Source organism: Carcharodon carcharias, chromosome 4 (genome assembly GCF_017639515.1).
Source record: "Carcharodon carcharias isolate sCarCar2 chromosome 4, sCarCar2.pri, whole genome shotgun sequence".
NCBI classification, from domain to species: Eukaryota; Metazoa; Chordata; class Chondrichthyes; order Lamniformes; family Lamnidae; genus Carcharodon; species Carcharodon carcharias.
Window position 1 is genome coordinate 170,270,129 of NC_054470.1, and position 17,318 is coordinate 170,287,446.

The following is a 17,318-nucleotide window of genomic DNA, read 5'->3' on the forward strand; positions in this document are numbered from 1 at the left end:
GTGCTCTCACTCCCTCATTGCCGGGATCTGTCTGACTATCCCCGGTGAGCCTGCCGTACTTACCTTTCCTCCAGGCCTCCAGCGCTGCTCCTGGTCTGGGGCCTACTGCAGTCCCAGCAGTGGCCAGCACTCCCAATGGCCTAGCAGCAAGTGAAGGGCTGCCGGCCCTCTGATTGACTGGCAGCTAGGACGCAGGGTTTCCTTCCTCTGGGGGCCCAAAGCCACGACCTTAGGCAACTAATTGTCTGATGACCATAAAATATAGTCACGGCTTCCAGGGCCATCAGAGGCCGGCTCTCCCTTGGATTTCCAGCCAATGAGCAGGGACACCACCTCTGTGTTAAATCCCAGTTAATGTGTTTTATAAATGCAATCATAAATTTTAATATCAAAAAATTTGTACATTGGGAACAGTCTCATTTATCTAGCTACTGTTCAGCTCAATATATTGGGAGTGGCAACCTGCGTGAGCTAAAGGTGCAGGCTAGTCAGTAAGGCACAGGCATTGCCATAGGCATTTCCCAGTAGCAAGTGCTCAACTCTTTGGAGAATTCTAAATGATGGGCAAAAGGATTTTTAAGAATTATTTGGAGCGATTTGACCTTTCTTTTCTTGATAGAATTTCCTGAATAGATCATGCGTAAGTATTGTTTTTCTAATTCCTCACTTTTGTTTATAGAACCATAGAAAAGTTACAGCACAGAAGAAGGCCATTCAGCCTATCTTGTCCATGCCAGCCCGAGGACACCCAGGTGCCCTTTCTAATCCCACCTTCCTGCACCCGGCCCATAGCCCTGCAGCTTACAGCACTTAAGGTGCAGATCCAGGTACTTTTTAAAAGAGTTTAGGGTTTCTGCCTCGACCACCAACTTGGACAGCGAATTCCAGACACCCACTACCCTCTGTGTAAAAAAGTTCTTCCTTATCTAGCATTTTACCCCACAAATTCATCTTTGTGCATCTTATTTCTTAAATTGTGACTTGCCATTGTTTTAATACAAAATGGGAGGCAAAAGCAAAGTGGTTTTGCACAAAATGTTGAAGAGTGACTCACAACATGGCGTAGCAATTGTAACGCAAGATATATGATGATAAAAGGCATGCCAGGTTCTTTTCTTTTTATTTGTTCATGGGATGTGGGTGTCACTGGCTAGGCTAGGCCAGGCCAGCATTTATGATCCATCCCTAGTTGCCCTAGTTCAGTGGGTCTGGAGTCACTTGTAGACCAGACCAGATAAGGATAGCAGATTTCCTTCCTGAAAGGACACTAGTGAGCCAGATGGGTTTTTACAACAATCAATAATGGTTTCACAGTCATCATTAGATTTTTAATTCCAGATTTTTTATTGAATTCAAATTCCACCAACTGCCAGGGCAGGATTCAAGCCTGAGTCCCCAGAGCATTACCCTGGGTCTCCAGATTACTAGTCCAACAATACCACTGAGCCATCACCTATAGTTTTTATATATGCATTGGTTTATGTTAAATTATAGTGATCAAAGTGAACGTAGTAGCTGAGAATTTCCTCACAGCTGTACCCGTTCAGCCGCCATTACTTCTGCCACGTTCTGGGAAAATTATTGTGATGAAGCAGGAGCAGTTCCAAGGAAATTTCCAGCTAAGTAATCCAAATTCTATCATTAGTGTCTTTCTGTTGAGCTATCAAGCCTTAAAACTTTGTGAAAGCTTTATTAAAAGGAAAACACAGTAGATAATCTTTCAACTCCTCACTTACCAAGATAAACAAAGTATGGGGAGATTATGCTGCCAACTCTGGATGCCATGGAACATATTCCAATCCCCATGTTCCTCACCACTGTCGGATATAGCTCAGCAGAGAAAACATAGATTATGGCAAAGGATATTGTAATGCCTGCTTTTCCAATCATCACCAACACTGTTGTCAGAATATGGAGAGCTGTGAAAACCAAATTAAGTAGCATTTAAGATGTGCAGAAAGGTCTTTCAAAATGGTGCAAGTGCACCTACTTCCATGTATTTCCTTTTTTAATTTCCAAGCAGAATGTTTACTTATTGCATAATTCCACGATCCCTCCTGTTGAAGGGTGCTTTTTTCTTGGAATACAACTGCAATTTAATGCCAGTTTGTGTGTTACAGCCATCCCTACATATATACCGAGGAGGAAAAATGATGTCCCTTCCTCCTTTACTTATCTGCTGTGCTCATACACACAACGCCAAGTGGCCATGGCTGCACAGAACTAAAGCTCTGCCTCTGCCTTCGGCAGGCACGTTAAGGTAGGCAAAATCAAAAAGCAAATCAGATGTTAGAAACTGTGTAAGTAATAACCACGCAAACAGGGGGAAAAAAAACATTCACTTGTCCTTTACTCCTAGAGACATGAGCCTAAAACTCTAATAGGAACTCGAGATGGGAATTAAGAAGATGACCATGCTGACACTGGCACCTTGCCATTGGACAGGTTTAACTCAGTGCCCTCAACTGCAGTGGCAGCAGGTGGTAGCACAGCATCTGGGGCAGGAGTTGCTCTGAAGAAGAGTCATGTGGGCTCAAAACATTAACTCTGTTTCTCTCTTCCCCAGACACTGCCAGACCTGCTGAGTTTTTCGGGCATTTTCTGTTTTGTTTCAGTTTTCCAGCATCCACAGTATTTTATTTTTATTTGGGGAAGGAGGCCAGCTCTGGGGACCAGAGGAACAGTCCCCATTGCTCAGGTAATTCACGGGGAAGGAGTTTTGGGAGGGTTTTATGATCCCTTGAGGATGGAGCTTAGGTGAGGGGAAGCCTAAACATTCTAATTGTGTGGCCTGGAGATGTTCTGCTTCTCCTGGCCCCTTAAGGAAAGTAAAACAATGATAATGTTTGCCTCTCATTTGGGCCTCTTCTGGGTATGGTTCTTCTTACTGTTAGATTGATCTGGCAGGAAAGTCACAAAGGCTCCCCTGCTTAGGCCTATGGTTAAATAAGCAGGCAGGCCCTAAAGCCTGGGCTACATATTTAAAGGGGACCCTGCAGGTTTCCAGCGAGTGTCCTTCCGATCTGCTTAGAAGAGTATGTTAAAATCAATCACTGCAGAAAGGGAAAGTTGATCAGGTAAATCCTCCTGCCAATTTTAACTGCCCACGGACCTGGTTCCCTCTGGGCAGTCAAGGTTAAAATTTGCCTCTGATATATCTTACATAATATAAAAAATAAATGTATCGGCATCGTGATGTCCTGCCACAGCCGAGGAGGGTGCATCATTCTCCAGGCATCCCCAGGAGACTTCAGGCCCTTAAGGATCCACACATAGTCCCAGCATAAACTCCAATGCCTGCTTCTTTCAGGTATCCCAGTGCCTGAGCACCCGGTATACCCAAGTAGAAGGAACTGAAGTGGGAGGCCAGGAATGCTGATGTTCCTCGCCCCTAGTACGTAACCTGGGCCTGCACCTACTCTAGACACTGACCCAGTTTTATCAGAGTAGCGAACACAGAAATTCCCAGGTCAACCTCGTAGGGAGAAGGACTTGGTGTAATAGCTCCCTTCACCATTCATCTTGTTTCATGTTTGCTGTGGCTGGGGACTGAGTGCTCCCCTGGTACAAGGAAAATGAAATTCTCTGTTATCTTTAGCCATAGAAATATATGAATGATAAAGAATCCTTATATAGGTATAAGATACTAAGTAGAATAGAAAGAAACTAAATCTTGGGTATGATTTTTAAGTTAAAGTTAGCTGTGATTCTATGAGACAGAAGAGCCATAGGTATAAACTTAATGAAAGGCAAGAATGGAACTGAACTTCTAGCATAAAATATCCAATAATTGGGATGGTTTTTTAGGTAGGTTAAGTGGATGTAAAAGCTCTGGAATTATGCAAAAAGATAAGTAAATGCTGTAATTCTTTTTATTCATAGATGGGATGTGGGAATCATTGGCTAGGCCAGCATTTATTGCCCAACCCTAACTGCCCTTGTTCAGGGGCAGTTAAGAGTCAACCACATTGCTGTGGGTCTGGAGTCACATGTAGGCCAGATCAGGCAAGGATGGCAAATTTCCTTCCCTAAAGGACATTAGTGAACCAGATGGGTTTTTACAACAATCAACATGGCCATTATTAGACTTTTAACTCCAGATTTTTATTGAATTCATCTGCTGTGGTGGGATTTGAACCTGGGTCCCCAGAGCATTATGCTGGGTCTCTGGATTACTAGTCCAGTGACAATACCACTACGCCACCACCTCCCCTAAATGGGGAATTTTGGAAGGGTGAGCTCTTTACTCCTTGTGATGGTCATGAACACAATCAACACATCCCGGGGACTGAACCTGGGATTTTTCTGGACTGATGCTTCAGTGTCATATTGAGTGGTGCACTTGTCACCTTGCCATTAAGAGAGCTCCTATTTCAGCCATAATTTCATTTTTTACTTGAAACAACTTACTTAAAAAGCGAATAAAAATGTCACCAGGAAAAAGTGAAGCAGATAACCATCGTCATTTCAAAAATGTGAAGTAGAAGAGTTTTCTAAATCTCTTACATGGAGGAATAAATTGAATGAAGAGCAGAATAACGCCACCAAGAATCAGCATGGAAGCGGTTGAAATTCGTCGAGGTGCATGGTTCAGCATCCACCATGCCATTGCATATGCCACAATTTCACTGATTGCAGAAATTAAGCAGTTGAGGTAAGGGTCACCGTGCATATTGGGAGTGCCCAGGGTTAAAACAAAGTACCCAATGGAAGTAATCATCCTGCAATGAAACAGAATAGAAATTTAAACTTTTCAACCCTTTGTAAAAGATTGTCTAGATACAGTCAGCAGGCTAATGTTAGAAATTCAGGTGACAACCCACACCCATATTACGCCTCTAGTATTGTGGAAATCTCACAGTCACCATGAAGGAGACTGGACACTTCAGCAGGACTGGGAAAAGAGGTGACAAAAGGTACAGTCAAAGAGGCTAATTTTGAAAGAATTTTGGTACAGAAATAGGAAGATGGAGAAGTGAGGAAGAGAATTTGAAAATGCATGATGGTTGAAAGCTTTGCCACAGGAGCACACAATGTGTATAATATAGACTTTGGGTAAAAGGATGGATCAGGATAGAACAGAAGAAACATTATCTCTCTCTTGATTTTTCTTTCACTGGTATGACACAATATGTCAAAATAATAAGAATGAGGGTACAAACAGGGACTTAGGGCTGAAAAAGGTTGCAGAGGTAAGTTGAAGTGCTGTCACTTAATCTACCTGAAAGAAAGAACTTGCCTTTATATAGCACCTCCCACAGCCTCAGAACAACTCAAAGTACCTTACAACCAATCAAACACTTCTGTAGGAAATGCGGCAGCTAATTCTTGCAGAGCAGGATACCACAAACAAAAATGAAATACGGAAATACATTTGCATTACATGAGGGTTGAGAAATAAATGTTATCCATGGGAGATATGTAAAGCGAGTGAGGATTTTGAATCACTGAGCCAAGCTAGGCATAGTAGGAAAATTGGAAATATTCAGCTTGTAGGTGAAAAAGATGGAGGTTTCAACCAGTGTCGGGGAGGAAGTAGCTGCAGACACTTATGTTGTTTAAGGTGGAAATTACAAGAAGAAATTGGTTTCTGGCAGCAGCACATAACTGGCTAATAGTGAATTGACAGCTGAATGTTCACTGTGCCTGATTTTCTTTCCACTGAAGTTCATAGAACTTTAGAGATAAAAACAAAAAACTGCGGATGCTTGAAATCCAAAACAAAAACAGAATTACCTGGAAAAACTCAACAGGTCTGGCAGCATGGGCGGAGAAGAAAAGAGTTGATGTTTCAAGTCCTCATGACCCTTCAACAGAACTAGGTGAATCCAAGGAAAGGGGTGAAATATAAGCTGGTTTAAGGTGTGGGGTGGGGGGGGGGGTTGCGGAGAATGACCCAAACCTCCCTGTCGCTTGCCATTTTAACACTCCACCCTGCTCTCTTGCCCACATGTCTGTCCTTGGCTTGCTGCATTGTTCCGGTGAAGCCCAATGCAAACTGGAGGAACAGCACCTCATCTTCCGACTGGGCACTTTACAGCCTTCCGGGCTGAATATTGAATTCAACAACTTTAGGTCTTGAACTCCCTCCTCCATCCCTACCCCCTTTCAGTTTCTTCCCCTTCCTTTTGTTTTTTCCAATAAATTATATAGATTTTTCTTTTCCCAACTATTTCCATTATTTTTAAATATTTTTAAATCTTTTATGCTCCCCCCACCCCCACTAGAGCTATACCTTGAGTGCCCTACTATCCATTCTTAATTAGCACATTCGTTTAGATAATAGCACCAACTTCAACACCTATATGTTCTTTTGTCTGTGACATCTTTTGATGATCTGCTCCTATCACTGCTTGCTTGTCCCTACAACCACACCACCCCCCTCCACTTCTCTCCCCACATCCAACCCCATCCCCCCCCCACCCCCCACACCTTAAACAAGCTTATATTTCACCCCTTTCCTTGGATTCACCTAGTTCTGTTGAAGGGTCATGAGGACTCGAAACATCAACTCTTTTCTTCTTCGCCAATGCTGCCAGATCTGCTGAGTTTTTCCAGGTAATTCTGTTTTTGTTCATAGAACTTTAGTCCAATCTCTTCTCGGAGACTTGTTTTCTAGTCTCACTGTCACTTTTACTTGGGTTGAAATTAAAAATCTGGGCAACGTGTTGCAAGCCAATGGAAAATAAGAACTTACTCAGTGAAAAATCAGCTGCTGATTCCCTACAAGCCCATTACGCATTTGTGGTGTGGACCAATTTCACTCCCTACCAGTCTAATGATGTACTGAATGGGAGGTTTGCAGCTCACCCCAAAGACAAGCATAGTTCTGAAGCTGTGCACGGTCAGGTTCAGCCTCAACAAATATCCAGGCAGCAGAGTGGAATTGGAGGATGAGGGTTACAGGACATGCTGTGACAACCAGACAGGAAGTTCCTCCAGACAAGGGCCCGGTTACAACAGAGTAGGGAACCCAGGAATTGCCAGGTCAATATTGAGAGGACAGCACTTGGCATAATAGCCTCTTTAACTGTTCACCTCATTTCACATTTGCTGTAGCTCAGGAAATTTACCTGTTATTTATAGCCATGAAGTGGGTGAATGATAAATAAGCCTTATACAGGTATAAGATACTAAGTAGGGCAGAAATAAATACATGTTGGACTGGACTTTTAAGTTCAAGTTAGCTGTAATTCTATGGAATAAAAGGGCATAAGGATAAAACTGGAAAAAGGCAAGTAAGGAACTGGTTTCCAGCATAAATTAATCAGTACCTGCATGGCTTTTCAGCTAGGTTAAGTGGATGTAAAAGCTCTGGCATCACTCAAAAGCCAGTGAAATGCTATGATATTATTAATAAGTAACAGCCAAATTTGCCAATAACACAATAAAATACACCAATTCACCGTTCTAACGTGTATTTTAATGCCTTTATTACATTTTTATTTCAATACATCAGTCTCACCCAAAATCCTAGCTTGAAAATTGATATTTTCTCCAGAGCTGTAACTGTTAGTTGAAATCAAATCATGCAGTATGATTATGCACCCAATTTTTCAGGATGTTGACAGCCAAATCGCTAGAATATTTACCTAGAAATTCTACCAATTTCTGCTCAGGTGGTTTCACATTATTTGAAGACAAACTAGAAGACAACTTTTAGGAGCTTTATTCAGATAAAGTTTATAATGTTTTGAACAAAGGATAGAGATTCTCTATGGCTTCTCCAAATCTCCAACAACAACATCAGAAATAGCAAAGAAATGGTATAATCTACCAATTGCACCATTTGACTGATGTTTCTGCTGATGTTCTGCTAAAGTTACAACGGAAGATTGTCAGAACTCCATTAAATTTCTGGTTGCCTGTGTGCATGAGAGAGATATAGAAAGACAGAGAGAGAAGATCTGATGGTTGGGGAGTAAGGGGGCGTGGCAGGCCCACATAATGTTGCTGTAGTATAAGGGACTGGCATTTATAGGGTTAATGTAGGACTGAGTACAGTACTATCCACACAGTGATGTAAGGGAGCACCTGACTCACACCCAGGATCAGTCGAGTGTTGGACAGAGCCGTGCGTACAAGCAAGCATGGAGACAGGGTGGAATTTTCCGTGCCCATTGGCATTGGGTGTCATGGCAGGCATGAGTGGACATTTATGGCGGGAAGGCTAAAAATTGGTTTCACGGCACCATGAAACCAGTTTGCAATCGTCCACTCCACCTGTCAATGGCATCCACTCGCTCCCACCACCACTCGTCGGGAACTTCATTTTAATACATCTGTATATCATTATAAGCCCTGTTCGCTGGAATCATCTCCCACGCTGGATCATCTGTGCATATCAGCATTGATTTCACAACTGAACATGAGTGATGTGCAACTGGCGAACTGCACTTCACTTGGTACTTTGAGGCTTGTTTGCCTACCTTGCTTCAGACAGCACTTACAGTCATCAGCACCAGGCTTTGTAGACAGCACCACACACGGGCAGGTCTCTACTTACAAGACCAGCTGAAAGGCGCGAGTGGCTTTTCAACTGCGGCAGGGCTAAGGCTTGCTTGGAGAAGGGGGAGAAGTGACCTCAGGTAATGGGAGAGGTTGCAGGGTGAGGACTGTACCAGAGAAGGAGGGTATCCAAGAGTGTGTGTTGGAGTCACATTTTGATCTGAGGAAATGGCCTCAAGATGGTGAGGGCTGAGGAGGCAACCTCCAGAGGAGATGAGGCCACAGCCTGGGAGGTTGTGTGTGAGAGTGTAAGTGGGGATGTCCCTTGAGATGGCAGTGAGTGAGATGCCAGTGAATGCGTGATGGGCTTGTGAGTGTGTGAGTTTAGAGTGTTGAGATGGTTGCCTTACCCTGGTGGCACAGATGAGATCATTCATTTCCTCTTTCTGCACAGGATCGTGAAACTCTTCTGTGCAGCATTGGCACTGACCACGACTATCACTGCCTCCCAAGCCGGAGTGGTGACATTGATGGGCTTCCTTCAGCCAGAGCAGAGGTAGAGGACATTGTGGTGGTCTCCAATGGTGTCCAGAAGGCATCCCAGGGATGCATCATTGAACTGAGTGGCTGCCGTCTTCTTGTCTTTTGGGGCCATGTCTTCTGTGCAGTAATCCTGGGCTGGAAGCACAGAGGTGTGTGCATGGCTGCACTTTAAATATGGCACCCAGCGTGAGGAAGCAGCGAGGTGACGGCATGGCAGGAGAATTTCCCGCCAGCGATATGACGTGCTTCCTGAGAATGCATGATTAATGAGGTGAGATTGGGATGATACAACATGAAAACCTGCCATTGCAGCCAGCAGGTAGAACGTCCTTTTTCCCACCCACTACCAGTGCAAATCTGGGATGATTCCACCACAGTTCCCAGTTTGTACCCTTTATTTATTTGTAAATAGTTCTAAGAGTCAATAAAGACTCTTAGTTAACCTACGTATGACAACGAAGACTTCTTCAGACCTACCAAAATGTAACCAATGTCCTACAGCAGTTACCATAAGACCATAAGACATAGGAGCTGAAAATAGGCCATTCGGCCCATCGGGTCTGCTCCATTATTCAATCATGGCTGATAAGTTTCTCAAACCCATTCTCCTGCCTTCTCCCTGAAACCTTTGATCCCCTTACCAATCAAGAACCTATCTATCTCAATGACACTCAATGCCCTGGTACCAGTACAAGGCCTGGCAATTTGAACGCAATATTGAATTCAGGTTGCCCAATCAATTTAATTGGGAAAACCCATCTTTGCCATCTAATTATTAATGATTACCAGAGGCCTTTTTAAAGCAGAAATGCACTTCTTAAAGCATGGCTGCAATCCTTGATGTCAGACTTTGCTTTCCTACTGCTGGATGAATGATCTGCAAACTGGAACTACAATATATGGCAAAAAGGTCCCAATCACCACTCATCACATCCTGCTAATTAGACATATTCCCTTTATCCTGTTAGCTGTCTTCCAACCTCCCAACCCATTTAACAAGGTTACCTCCAATTCAGTACAATTTTATTTTTGATGCAGAACCTTATCAAATTCCTTCTGGAAGTCCATTTGGCAACACCCATAGGCATTGCTCTGTCTATCATGTTAGTGACTTCCACAAAAAATCCAGCAAGTTTAATCAGATGTGACCTACCCATCACATGGGTCGGCTCAGACTTGTTAAATGGTGTTCCTCTGTGGCATCCTTGCCTTCCTCATGTAATGAACACTGCTGCTAATGCTGTACCTCCTTGTAACACAGGTCCCCCTGTATGGCAAAAGTTATGCAGAATGCAGCACGTCATCATATTGTAGGAGACTATCTCTGGGACACGTTGTAGGGAGGCTCCAGACATGTCCAGACTCCTGCATGTCAACAGCCATCTTGCCACGATGGTGGGAGGGGTAAGTATTGGGAGTACGGACCATGCTTGAGTCTTGCAGCGTAAATCTTCATGCCTGAGGAGCTTGTAAAAATTTGCATGGTTCTTTCTCCTTTGATTGGAGGCTGGGTGTGCATTAATTGAATATTAGCCATTCATTTTCTCAAATGCTGCTGGCTGGTGTTCTGGTGCTCCATTGGCAACACACGTGCAGTTACTATCACATTGGATGTAAGGGAAGCCAGCCACTGCTGCAAACTTCCAAGCTTACTCCAGTTGTCTGTTGGTGTCAATGGAGAAAGTGATGTAGTAGTTAGATCTTATAAACCTTCTCAATACATCTGTGTACTACAGACTGGGAGATATCTTCTGTAGAGACTGGAAGGAGCCATTGGCAAATACGTTAAGAGCTGTGGAAGAAAGTGGAGCCTCCTGATGCACTGCATCTTGGATACATCCAAGAAACTAACACTTAGCCGATACAAATTGTGTGCAGGGTACGGTCTGCTATGAACAGCACCCCTCACCTGCTGTCTTGGGATAGGCTCAACTTCTACCCGTGCGGGTTGCTGAGGCTAGTGGTGCAATTCATCTTCTTCCAATTGCTCTGCCAGAAACTAGCAATAGTAATACCCATGATAAGCAGATATAGCTTACATTTTTTTATTCATTCACGGGATGTGGCTTCGCTGGCTGGGCCAGCATTTATTGCCCTTGAGAAGGTGGTGGTGAGCTGCCTTCTTGAACTGCTGCAGTCCATGTGGTGTAGGTACACCCACAGTGCTGTAAGGAAGGGAGTTCCAGGATTTTGACCCAGCACCAGTGAAGGAATGGGCATTTAATATTTCCAAGTCAGGATGGTAAGCGAGGGGTGGTGTTGTTCCCACCTGTCTGCTTTCCTTGTCCTCCTAGATGGTAGTGGTCATGGGTTTGGAAGGTGCTATCTAAGGAACCTTGGTGAGTTGCTGCAGTGTATCTTGTAGATGGTACACACTGCTGCCACTATGCGTCAGTGGTGGAGGGAGTGAATGTTTGTGGATGTGGTGCCAATCATGCGGGCTGCTTTGTCCTGCATGATATTAAGTTTAGCGAGTGTTGTGGAAGCTGCACTCATCCAGGCAGGTAGGGAGTATTCCATCACACTCCTGACTTGTGCCTTGTAGATGGTGGAGTGGCTTTGGGGAGTCAGGAGGTGAGTTACTTGTTGCAGGATTCCTGCTCTTGTAGCCAAGTATTTATATGGCTAGCCCAGTTCAGTTTCTGGTTAATGGTAACCTAGGATGTTGATAGTGGGGAATTCAGTGATGGTAATGTCACTGAATGTCAAGAGGCAATGGTCAGATTCTCTCTTGTTGGAGGTAGTCATTGCCTGACACTTGTGTGGCATGAATGCTACTTGCCACTTGTCAGCAAAGCTTGGATATTGTCCAGGTCTTGCTGCATTTGGACATGGACCGCTTCAGTATCTAAGGAGTCGCAAATGGTGCTGAAATTATGAAATCATCAGCGAACATCCCCACTTCTGACGTTATGATGGAAGGAAGGTCATTGATAAAGCAGCTGAAGATGGTTGGACCGAGGGCACTACCCTGAGGAGCTCCTGCAGTAATGTCTTGGAGCTGAGATAACTGACCTCCAACAACCATAACCACCTTTCTTTGTGCTAGGTATGACTCCAACCAGTGGAGAGTTTTGCCCCGGTTCCCATTGACTCCAGTTTTGCTTGTGCTTCTTGATGCCATACTTGGTCAAATGCAGCCTTGGTGTCAAGGGCAGTCACTCTCACTTCACCTCGGGAGTTCAGCTCGTTTGTCCATGTTTGAACCAAGGCTGTAATGTGGTTAGGAGCTGAGTGGACCTGGCGGAAACCAAACTGGGTTGTCAGTGAGCAGGTTATTGCTAAGCAAGTGCCACTTGATAGCACTGTTGACGACACCTTCAATTACTTTTACTGATGACAAAGAGTAGACTGGTAATTGGTGGGTTGGATTTGTCCTGCTTTTTGTGTACAGGACATAGCTGGGCAATTTTTCGGGTAGATGCTAGTGTTGTAGCTGGTGGAACAGTTTGACTGGGGACGCCCCCGCCCCAACCTCCCAGCTGATTAAATGACCCCCGCCACCAAACTCACCATGGGGAATGGCATTAAATTCCACCCAATGACATGACCATTGGACCTTTTTGCTTTTTTTTAATCTTTAGAAAAAATATTAAGAAAGGAAGAGGGACAGGCTTAGACAGGAGGCTAGATATTTGTCTTTCAGAAAGACAAATTATTTGGGGAACATCACAAATCTTTAAGTGGAACCTAGCCCACTACTCTTCCCACTGCCTCTCCCTCCATCCAGTTCTGCTAAATACAAAAATCATGCAACGTAAATAATTCATGTTCAGCTTAATTATCATGATGATAGGGAAATACTAAATTGGAGCACAACCTGAAACCGTTGACTTTCCAAACCATTTCCACTGCACAACAAACTGTGCTCCAAGCTTCAGCCAACCATCGCCACGTTCCAGAGGTGTTCCCAGGCTTCCTTAAAAATTGTGCACAAGTATCCATTGCGAGCTGCAGAAGTTTCCATTTTGGGTCTTAAGATGGCCCCATCAGAATGGGAAAAAGCACTGGTTTACTGTTACTAGTTGTCTCCCCTGTTCCTTGAGGGGAAGGTAGAAGGCTTTGGACTACAGTGCCAATCTAGGCTTCAGGTTCCCTCTCTTGAAGGGTGCTGTTCCATGTTCTGCTGTCTCCCAGTGATGGGCACCTGTTTAGGGTGCCAGCCCCAATTAGTTAAATGACCTCAGAACTCAGGGGTGTGTTAGGGTATAGTGAAAGCAGCAAGCAGATGCTTTTCCATCTTACAACAGCACCACCAACTCATGCGTCTTTAATGCTATTTTGTATCCTCAGCTTGAAAATTTAAATGCATAATACATAAGGAATTTACATAGAAAGTGAGTTATCACAGAACAATGGCAGAGTTGTTAAATTCAATTTCCAGAGCACCTGTAAAAATCCCACAGCACCATTTAATAAAAAATGGAGTTTTACTGATTCAACCAGTCTGTCAATGACACTGATGTTATTGCCTATGTAGCATAAGAAGGAAATTTCCTCAAGGGTTTCCCAATTACTCTCTGTAACTACGGAGGAGGATTGTTGGAAACCTTGGCCCAGATCTTCTGTTCCCTAGAGGGTCGTACCCCAGAGGTAGCCCAGAAGATTCGCTGGGGGTGGGGGGGATCCCCTTGACCCCTTGACCCCTTGGAAGTTCCCAGACAAGGACTGCATGGGAATTGCCCGGGAAGTTTTAACTGCGTCTGGAACCCTCCGAAACTCTGATTTAAAGTCGGAGACTTGGATCATCCCAACTGTTTTAGTAGGGTAATTACGCAGGATGGATTAAAACCAGTTCTAACTCTAACCCCCGACAACACACCCCTGACCACCCATCTACACCCTGACTACCCCTCACCCTCTGACCCGCCCCCTCGACTACTCCTCAACACCCCCACCACCCAACTACCCCAGTCCTCGAATAACCCCCAACCTCCAACTACCCCCAACCGCCCGAGTACTCCCAACCTCTGACTAGCCCCCACCCCTTACTACCCCACCAACCACCCGACTACACCCCACTTCCCAAACCCCCTTCACCCCCCCAACAACCTCTGACCAACCGACTACCCCCTGACACCCTACAGCTACCCCCTCGACCACCCAATTACATCCAACCCCCCAACCTCCCCTTTACCCCCAACTACCCACCCCCCCCCGACCAACTGATTATCCCATGACCTTCTCACTACACCCCCACCCCTGATTACCTCTCCAACCAACTGGCTTCCCCCTCTGACCACTGACAACATTTCCAGTGTACAAGATGTTTAACAATACGGTTTTCCTTTCTGCATCAGGAAGCCTGGGCATGTAATTAAAGAACTTTACTCATCACAGGTGTAAGGTCCAAGGGGTGAATGTTTGCAGAAAAAGCTGGTGATTTTCACCGGCCTATCACTGGCAGGGGGGTGGGGGGGTAAGTTATCAGGAGTACAGTTCTTCTCCAAAGCACATCAGATGAAGACCTGGATTAAGCAGCTGGTAATATGTAACACCGTCACCTCTATTTTCTCCTCCAAAAACACCAATTTAGACAGATATCAGCATTTTTTCATGGTCATTGGGTCAATACCCCAGAACTTCTTATAAAACTGCAGTTTGGGAGCACCTTCATATTGATTGAAATGGCTGAAGAAGGCAGCTCATCATCATCTTTTCAAGGGCTACTATGGATGGTCAGTAAATGGTGCCCTTGCTAATGATGCCCATATACACATGCACTTTTAACATGAGGTAAACAGCATTAAAAACTTAGCCACTTAAAGCAACAAGATAGCTGGTATGTTGCAAGCTGTCCGATAGAAGTGCTTTTACCATGCAGATATCTACCATGTGGTTGACATGATGAGTAAAATCTGACATTTGGTATGTAACTTGCTTGTGGACATTCAGACAGACACTCATTTTCCAGGAGCAATCTGCATTCTTCCTAGCCAGTCCACAAACCAGTAACCAATTAGGAGCAAACCTCCTTGGGGGGGCGGCAGAGAACTGGAGATTCTTTCAACTCAAGGTGATTTGAAGATAGTCTGGTGATGGGAGGCTGGAACAGTGCTGACCCTTGGGCAGCAGAGACAGTAAGAGCCAGGTGGATCCACAGTGTTGCTGGGTTAAGTTGATCATTAACCAGGCAACACTGTTCACTGATGGGATCTGGCACATTTAATTAGAAAGGATGAAGTGGTACTGGGAGTTCTAACAATAGAAATGTCTAAAAGATTTAGGAAAATATATTATGGATATATTTAGAAAGCACATCAAGCATATCTAGTACTGGACTCTTGATTAATTAAGCCTTAGAGCATTAAGTAGAGTTTGTTTACCTGCCTTTTATCATCTATTCTTTTCAAAGCAAGCATCCATGAGTTTGTGAGTGGTAATAAATTTACAAGGATATTGACTCTTTGGCATGTTTTTGATAAGTCACTAAGGAACAAATGACAACAAAGTAAGAGAATTTTTACAATCCTCCAAAATATGCGAAGTTGAAGTAACAATATTAACTGAATGGAAAATAAGATTATAAGAAATAGCAGCAGGAGTAGACCATTTGGCCCATCAAACCTGTTCCACCATTTGATAAGATCACAGCTGATCTGTTCTTGGCTTTAATTCTACTTCCCTGCCTGTCCCCAATAACCCTTAACTCCCGTGTCAATCACTCAGCCTTGAACATATTCAATGAGCCAGCCTCCACTGCTCTCAGTGGAAGAGAATTCCAAAGACTAACGGCCTCTGAGAGAACAAAATCCTCCTCAGCTCAGTCTTAAATGGGAAACCCTTATTTTTAAACTGTCCCCTCTAGTCCTAGATTCCCCACAAGAGGAAACATTCTCTCAGCATCTACCCTGTAAAGCCCCCTACACCAACTACTTTGACCACGTGTCCAAAACAATGTATCAACAATCTTTCTTCCTAAGGGTAATCCCACAAGCAGCCAAAGGAAATAATCACAGCCCCAACACTTGAAATCTTCAAGACCCATCTTTATATTATTTCTATTTAAAAGTTTTCAACATCAGGACTGCCATCTCAGCAGGTCATTAGACCATGGACCATAAGACATAGGAGCAGGAGTAGGCCATTCAGCCCTTCGGGTCTGCTCCGCCATTTAATGAGACCATGGCTGATCTGATAATCCTCAATCCACTTTCCTGCCTTGTCCCCATAACCCTTGATTCCCTTATTAATTAAAATCTGTCTATCTCAGCCTTGAATATACTTAACGACCCAGCCTCTACAGCCCTCTGTGGTAAAGAATTCCACAGATTGACTACCCTCTGAGAGAAGAAATTCCTCCTCATCTCTATTTTAAATGGGCATCCCCTTATTCTGAGATTATGCCTCTGGTCCTAGACTTTCCCACAACGGGAACCAATCTCTCAGCAACTACCCTGTCAAGCCCCCTAAGAATCTTATATGTTTCGATAATGTCACCTCTCATTCTTCTAAACTCCAATGAATATAGACCCAACCTACTCAACCTCTCCTCATAAGAAAATCCCTCCATACCCGGGATCAACCAAGTGAACCTTCTCTGGTCTGCCTCCAATGCCAGTATATCTTTCCTTAGATGAGGGGACCAAAATTGTTCACAGTGTTCTAGGTATCGTCTAATTAGTGCCTTGTATAGTTTGAGCAATACTTCCCTGTTTCATACTACATTCCCTTTGAAATAAAGGCCAAAATTCCATTTGCCTTCCCTATTACCTGTTGAACTTATATGTTAGCTTTTTTTAAATTATTCATTCATGGGATGTGGGCTTCACTGGCTGGGCCAGCATTTATTGCCCATCCCTAGTTGCCCTTGAGAAGGTGGTAGTGAGCTGCCTTCGTGAACCGCTGCAGTCCATGTGGTGTAGGTACACCCAAAGTGCTGTTAGGAAGAGAGTTCCAGGATTTTGACCCAGCGCCAGTGAAGGAATGGCAGTATATCTCCAAATCAGGATGGTGAGTGACTTGGAGGGGAAATTCCAGGTGGTGGTGTTCCCATCTATCCGCTGCTCTTGTCCTTCTAGATGATAGTGGTCATAGGTTTGTAAAGTGCTGTTGAAGGAGCCTTCGGTGAATTCCTATAGTGCATCTTGTAGATGGTACACACTGCTGCTACTGTGCGTCGGTGGTGGAGGGAGTGAATGTTTTTGGATGTGGTGCCAATCAAGTGGGCTGCTTTGTCTTGGATGGTGTCAAACTTCTTGAGTGTTGTGAGAGCTGGCCTCATCCAGGCAAGTGGGGAGTATTCTATCACACTCCTGGCTTGTGCCTTGTAGATGGTGGACAGGCTTTGGGGAGTTAGGAGTAGGGTTACTCGTAGAATCACAGAA

At 44.3% G+C, this 17,318-nt stretch overlaps 1 protein-coding gene across 1 annotated transcript in view; it reads right to left on the bottom strand.

Moving 5' to 3' along the window:
- Window positions 1–17,318, bottom strand: part of LOC121277165 (solute carrier family 22 member 5-like) — a 107,787-nt gene that overhangs the window by 13,983 nt on the left and 76,486 nt on the right. Inside the window, exons 7-8 of the mRNA XM_041186267.1 lie at window positions 4,507–4,721; window positions 1,737–1,919 (exon numbers count right to left, since the gene is read on the bottom strand). Of these exons, the coding sequence (XP_041042201.1) occupies window positions 1,737–1,919; window positions 4,507–4,721 (398 nt within the window). The remainder of the gene's footprint in view (window positions 1–1,736; window positions 1,920–4,506; window positions 4,722–17,318) is intronic.